The sequence below is a fragment of the Eubalaena glacialis genome, chromosome 3, assembly GCF_028564815.1.
Source record: "Eubalaena glacialis isolate mEubGla1 chromosome 3, mEubGla1.1.hap2.+ XY, whole genome shotgun sequence".
Lineage (NCBI taxonomy): Eukaryota > Metazoa > Chordata > Mammalia > Artiodactyla > Balaenidae > Eubalaena > Eubalaena glacialis.
In genome coordinates, this window is record NC_083718.1 from 83062732 (window position 1) to 83070332 (window position 7601).

Here is a 7601-nt window from a genome sequence, read left to right on the forward strand (position 1 = left end):
CCACCTCACAAAATGCTAATTATGTGTCCATCATTGTGCTAACTGAATTACACAGATTCATTTAATTTCTAAGCATAAGAAAGTTGGCACTCTAAATGTGATTTTCCCTACATTTTAATAAGGGATTCAAATCCTGAGGAGTTAAATAATTTGTTCCTCAAATCAATCAAGCAATAAGTAAAAAAAAAAATAACCTGGATTTGAAATTGTACAGAAATAATCATCGATAGGACTCAAAATTCAGATAAAACTTATTGTGAGAGCCTGAAACGTGGGATCAAAGAAGGATAGAAATCAACCAAAATTATGATATGGTATTGCAAAAAGCAGGTTGTAAAAGAAAGAAAATATTTTTACCATCAAACAAAAGAATTGTATTTTATTCAAGACGTGGAGGATAAGGAACAAATGCTCAGCTGGTAGGAACCCCTGTCCAGGTGACAGACAGACACAGAAGACATCAACAGATTCCTCAGAGGGCGCCCAGGAGAACTGCTGCTCTTCCTTCTGAGGCTCTGTGATGCTTTCTCGGGTACGTCTCAGAGGGAAGCGGTATAACGCAGCCTCAGATAGGAAACCTCTGACGGACAGGAATCACCACACGCATACTGCAGGCTGAAGGGTGGAGAAGATTCTTCTGTATCCATGATAGGCTTTGAAGAGAAGATGAAAGTGGAGCTGTGGAACTCGGTGAGCCAATTGTCCTTATCCTTTCCTGATCCATATAAAAGCTGAAGCTGTTACTTGTTCTTGGGTGGGCACTTCTGTTGGCATTGTTGGGGAGGTGGCACAGGAGGGCATTTCTGCTGGCACTGCTGAGGTGGGCATGGCTCAGGGCACTTTATATGTGGGCAAGGTTCTGGACACTTGGGAGGTGAACAAGGATCAGGGCACTTAGGTAGGCACACTGGAGGTGGCTGTCAAGGCTGCTTGCACTGCTGCTGTTGAGAAGACATCTTTCGGGAGTCTTAATATCTGAAAGAAAGTATATGACCATGTTCACAAGAAGGAATTCCTACAGAGAGGAGCGGAAAAGCTTGTGTAATAACAACAGATACTATCTCGGCAATCTCTAAGCATGGGCTTTAGTATCTTTAATACCTTTTAATGAATTTCTGACTTCTCCCTCGCTCTTTAGCAAATCGATACATCACCCCAGAGAAAAACTTTTCTTTTCTCACACAACTTTTCCAAAGAAAATATCTTTGTTTGAAAGAAACAAGCAGGTGTTTTCACTTTTGTTTCTTTTTCTTTTTTATGAAAACAACATCTTCAAAAAAGGCCAACACAAGTTCTAAAATCCTGGGCAAGCTCACAAGCAATTGCTATAATCATCTTCTCTCATGACGTACCAACAGAATGACATATACAGAGCAAAGGGCAATCAGGAAGAATGTAAGGACCTCACACCTTCTAAGATAAATGCCTCTAACATCACAGCAGAGGGACACCAAAAAGGCATAGAAAAGGGAAAATACATTATTCTTCATCTTTCATGTCAAAATTTCCTATTAATTTCTTCTTCAATACAAGAATTCAAACTAGGTATCAGAAATCTATTAAATACAATATAACTTTGTGCCCAAATTGCAAGTTCCCATCCAATAAGTAACATTAAACCCATGATGGTAACTTTGGACCCATCAAATTTGCTGTCTCCAGGATAAATGCTACATTCAGAAGCTGAAGAACAAATTTGAACTAAAGAATCCTACTCACCACGTTCTCCAAATTCAATTAGGACTACAGTAGCAGGAGGATGGCTGTGATGCAGAAGAGGACCTATTGATTGGGGCTTGCTGTCCCACCTAGGAGGAAGGGGAGCTGCCAAAACTGGCCTGGTACAATCATTTCCCAACCAAAATGCAAATCCATCTATAACTGGCTTGGCAAGGACTCTGAAAACAAGAAATGTCCTGCTCCAGGATCTCCTCAATGGATTATGTTCTCATGACTCACAGAGTCCCTGCCTTAGCTCTCCGTTTCAGTGGTTTATGGCAGTGGGGGGATTTGGGAGGTTCTCTAACTTGTAATCAAAATTCCCCTTTCTTGATTGGGGAATATGACCTTTTTCTATCTTTCACCTTCCTTGACTTCTAAAACTGCCTTCCTAGTTGCACTTGATCTGGTGACCATTTTGATGCCCATACTTGATTCAAAAATGTCTGGCTACGTGGTGACACCTTTCTCTTTACCTCAAGTCTTTCTTACAATGCATTTCCCATTTATTCATGGCTTGCCAAGCAAAGTCTCTTCTCCTCTTCTAAAATGGACTCAGGGAAGTTAGCAGATCATCTCAGATGACTTCCCATCATGATACTTAGACACGTTCAGTAAAGTGGTGACCTCTAGGGTCCTCCTTTCACTGCCTTGCTCCCTCAAATAACGAACATCCAGCAGTCAGATTCCTGTGACCTTTATAAAACTGTTTTACTTCAGGCCAAAAGGAATTCACTAAGAGCATAGCATGAGCTACCATAACTAAGAGGAGCTGGCAGCTCAGACCCTAGACTTGCAACAGAAATCAAGCTTTTTGCTCATACCACCCAAAAGTGATATACCACCTGCTCCTACCTAATTTCTTCCAACTAACCTCTTTGGATTTCTTCACCTTTAAGAAAGCCCAGAGGATTGTTCAAATTTTCTGGCTTCCTGTTCCTTTGAAATTATTGGGAATCCCAATATGCAATGCCATTCAAATAACTAATTTTATATGTATTTAATATTTATGAATTATTTAAACACATGTTGTTTCACAGCAAATCTAGGGATAAATTTAAGAGGAAGTTGAAATCACTTTATTAAAAATGCAGTCACTGAAGTTCATTGCCATTCATATACAGTTTTTTAATCATTAATAACAATTTTATTATAATTTTAACTTACTTTTTACATTTTCCATTTTGGTCACAGTGGAACATATGTCAAGTTAACCTATTTCCTGCTCTATTTTCTTCATACAATTTGTTACTGTGCTGGAAGGAAGTTTTGATGGTTAATTTATGGGTCAGCTTCAGTGGCACAGGGTCCATGGTTATCTGGTCAAACATTATTCTTGGTGCTCCTGTAAAGATTCTTTTGGATGAGAGTATTTTTTAAATCAGTGACCTGAGTAAAGGCGGTTGCCCTCTATAAGGTGGGAAGTCCTCATCCAATCCACTGATGGCCTGAATAGAACAAGGCTGACCTTCACCCATGTAAAAGATAATTCCCCTGTCAGATCAACTTCCAGCAGCGTTTCAGCTCTGCAGATTTTGAGCTTGCAAAACTTTGTAATATCTCTCTCTCTCTCTTTCTCTCTCCCCCTGTTCCTCTCATTCTGTAACATATTTCTATATGTATATATGTACTTATATGCTGTAATATATAATTTAAATATTTCATCTGCCATATCATGTACATGATTAACTATGGCCAACTAAATTAAAAATTTTCAAAGTTATTATGAAGTGAAGTTAAAATAAAAATTATTAATGTTATGTAATACATGTGGTGTGGAATTATGACAAATATAATGAGGTTTTAGCGAATAATTGAAGTTCGGGAAACAGTGTCCTAGCATGTTCTCCAAAGATTTCCTGTCTGCCTTTTCAGAGATTTAGCTGTCAACAGTTCTTCTCCAGTTCCTCTCTTCTATCCTGGGCCTGAACACTACTCTTTTCTATGCTGTCCCCTTGGGCACTGAAGCTTCTCGTGATGGGCCATGGCTGGTGAAGAGCCGTGTCTCGCTTAGGAATAAAGTTGTAACTCTCACTTAATGTTACTGTAGAATGTGGGAACACATGTTTAATGGAATCAGGATATCCTATCTCACCTGAGGAGAACACTTCCCTAGACTGCTCTGGTGTGCTTAAAATTCCTTTATCAGGAAATAAAACTGTTGTATTCCATAAGTAAATATCAGATTTCAATTGTGTGAAACCAAAAATAGATATAAGATACCATTTAAGACTCACAGCATCACATATAAGTGATTGAGAGTGGGGTTGGGAGAGGAGAGAAGATCAGAGCACTAAGGTCTGAAATCTTGATGAAATATGGACTTAGGGCTCATCTGATATACTTGCTTTCTTCTGCTCTTTCCAAACATGCTTTATGGCTTTGAAGACAGTAATAGAAAAAACTTTTTCACTGTTTATTCTCTGTCTTCTTCTTCAACTCTCCAGAACCCTCCACCCGCCATATTACCTTCACTGCCCAATATATACACCCTAACTCTTCAATTTAGTACTTTGAAATGTTGCCCATGCGTTTAGTAATAGTCCTTTAATATCTTTCATAATTCTTCCTGCAGTCAGGAGGAAGAAGTGGCCTAGTAACTTGTCTTGGCCAAATAATCAGGAAGATTTTCCAGAATGTGGTTTTATAATGGGAAAGGAGAAATAAGAGGACAATGAGGAGGAGAGGAAGAGAAAGAGGAGACACCTGAAACCTGTGAGAGTCACCAGCTGGGCATGCGCCAGAAGGCCAGGACATAAACTTTCCCTCCATCTCAGCCACATCTTAACTACTACATATTTTTGAAATATTATGATAAATTGTTATAAAAATGATATTACCTCATATAATATAATGGGGAAAACATAAAGCTGTTCAAAAATAAGCACGTTTATTAAACAGCCAAAAATAATCACTGCTTATATTTTGCTGTTTTTAGTGTTAGGAGTTTTCAATTTTCATAAACCCACACACATGCGTACATGTCTTTCAGGTTACTGATTTGAGATCTTTTATCTTCTGTAAAACACATGCCTCCAGCCGCAAGTTGCTCTCTATGTGCTGTGTTACATTTATCCTTAAAGTTCTTCTATGTTTTCTTTTCATTTTCATTCATCACAAAGTATTTTATATGTATTTGTTATTTCTTCTTTGAGCCAATGTTTATTTAGGATTATGTGGCCAAATTCAGAGATGTCACAGAAACAGAGAGTAGAATGGTGGTCAGCAGGGCCTGGGGGATGTGGGAGAAATGGAGATGTTGGGCAAAGGGTACAAGTCTGTAGTCATACGATGAATAAGCTCTGGGAGTCTGAGGTACAGCATGGTGAGTCTTGATATTAACACTGTGTTGTGTACTTGAAACTTGCTGAGAAAGTAGACCTTAAGCATTCTCACCAAACACAAACGCACACACACACACACACACACGCAAACACTCAGACATACACACAGTTAAATGGCTACTGTTGAAGTAATTAATGTATTATGTAACCTATGGTGGAAATCACTGCACAAAGTACACATATGTCAAATTGTCACATTATACACTGTAATGTGTACAATTTAATCAATTATACCTCAATAAAACTGGAGGGGAAAGATGAAAGAATAACCATCATACAAAAGAGTAACAACGTTTGAGAAGCTCTGTGTTCCTTCTCCTCCTTGCCTCTCTTAGGCTCTGATACTATTCTCTGTGAGAGCTTCCCTTATCCATTATTCTCTGGGGCCCTGTATCCACCTCATAGTGGATATTCACTTTTAATCACCTGTACTGACCACATCTGAAGTAAGTAGGGTGGAAAGTGGGGAAAGGAGGGCTGGAAAGTCGTTACAATTCTTGAAAAATCAGTCTTTTTCGTTTTGGCATATAGTTTATTTAGTTGTCAATTCCCTCAAAAACTTAGTAGGCACCTGACATAATTCGTTCCTCCAATCATTTCTATGTGCTAGGGACCTCACTCAGGTCCTTTTCTGGAAGTAATTTTCTGGCCTGATTAAATTGCTGCCTTGATCCCTGAACATAATACAATTACCATGAGGCTCCCTGGCACACAGGTGGAAATACTACAACTTCTGTATCATTTCTCTATTGTTACAGTCAACTGAAATTGGACTTCAAGTTCAAAACCACTTCTAGGGCTTCCCCCATGGCGCAGTGGTTGAGAATCTGCCTGCTAATGCAGGGGACACGGGTTTGAGCTCTGGTTTGGGATGATCCCACATGCCGAGGAGCACCTAGGCCCATGAACCACAACTACTGAGCCTGCACATCTGGAGCCTGTGCTCTGCAACAAGAGAGTCCACGATAGGGAAAGGCCCGCGCACCGCGATGAAGAGTGGCCCCTGCTTGCCGCAACTAGAGAAAGCCCTCGCACAGAAACGAAGACCCAACAGAGTCAAAAATTAATTAATTAATTAATTAATTAATTTTTAAAAAAACACTTCTAATCTCATCTCTTACTCTTTAGGGCTTACAAGTGTTGAGTTTCCTAATTCAACAAGGTTTTGAATATCTGAGCTGTATGTTTTTCTTTTCATTTTTTTAAATTTCTGACCTGCCAACCAGAAAGTTTTTCCTGAGCATATGTCTATTGAAATACCCCGGTCAAGTCAACAAGTGACCAACATTTAGTCTGCCTCTCAGGATACCATGGACAACCATTACTGCAAACATTTTGCCATTGAATAAAATGTATCACCACATTTATGGCTTCCAATATCAGATTCCTTGCCAAATACCTCCAGACTCTTAAGCCAATGTCCTAATTTTAAGTTTTCTACAGGAGCGTCACACCTCACAGAACTAAATTCTCTGTCAGGTCACATAACACTAACTAAAGTAGAGACAACTCCCAAATATCAGTGTTGATTTCTCACTCATGTAATAGTCTGATGAGCTTTGGGCAGTAATCTGGGGATCTTTTTCTTCTGCAGTTCTGGCATCTTGGACTCCTTTACTTCTAGGACCACAAGAAGAGATATGCTTAAAGAACACATCCCTATTCACGGCTTACTGGACCAGTAAGCTAAGCACTTAGAAAACAAGCTGCATAGCAACAGTCATTTTGTAAATCTAGATAAACATTGGAAACCCCAGTGGACCTCAAAGGTGGGGTAAAATAATCAAGAAAGTAATTTCAGAGGTGAAAAAATGTAATAAGACCCTGAGGTTGTTGAGTTTCGCAGTAAGAAGAGCATGTTGTGCACATGGAGAGCAGGCAGCGCTTTGCCTGGTAAGGACACTTTAAACTTCCCATTATTTGTACTACCCATGTTTTCAGAACTACTATAATTTTATGCACAATATCCCAATATTTCACAAGGCATTTAATACGTCATATCAGATTATAAATACGGTTAAGTTGGAAAAGAAAAGGAACACAGAATATGAAAGTGTAATATAGTTTAAGAATCTCTTTCTGTGCTGTACTAGGTATGTCTGAGCCTCTTTCCTGCCAGAGCAAACATGGTGGTGGTGGTGATGGTGGTGACGGTGATGATGACAGAGACAATGATGATCAGCCACCTCTCAAATGCCAATTATGTGCCCAGCATTGTGCCAACTGAATTACACACATTCATGTAAATTTTATGCCTAAGCAAGTAGGCACTGTAAATGTGGTTTTCCCCACATTTTAGTAGAGGGATTGAACTTCTGAGGAGTTAAATAGTTTGTTCCTCAAATCAATCAAGCAATAATTAAGAAAATAACCTGGATTTGAAATTATATACAAACAATCATCGATATAACTCTAAATTCAGATAACACTGACTGTGAGAGCCTGAAAATTGGGATCAAAGAAGGATAGAAATCAACCAAAATTATGATATAATATTGCTAAAAGCAGGTTTTAAAAGAATGAAAATACTTTTACCAT

The 7601-nt window shown here is 38.9% G+C and overlaps 1 protein-coding gene across 1 annotated transcript; it reads right to left on the reverse strand.

Moving 5' to 3' along the window:
- Positions 1 to 740: 740 nt before the first annotated feature.
- On the reverse strand, positions 741 to 956 carry LOC133088168 (small proline-rich protein 2E-like). The gene is given in 1 exon segment (XM_061185986.1): positions 741 to 956. A coding segment is annotated over 1 exon segment (216 nt).
- Between the last annotated feature and the right edge of the window lie 6645 nt (positions 957 to 7601).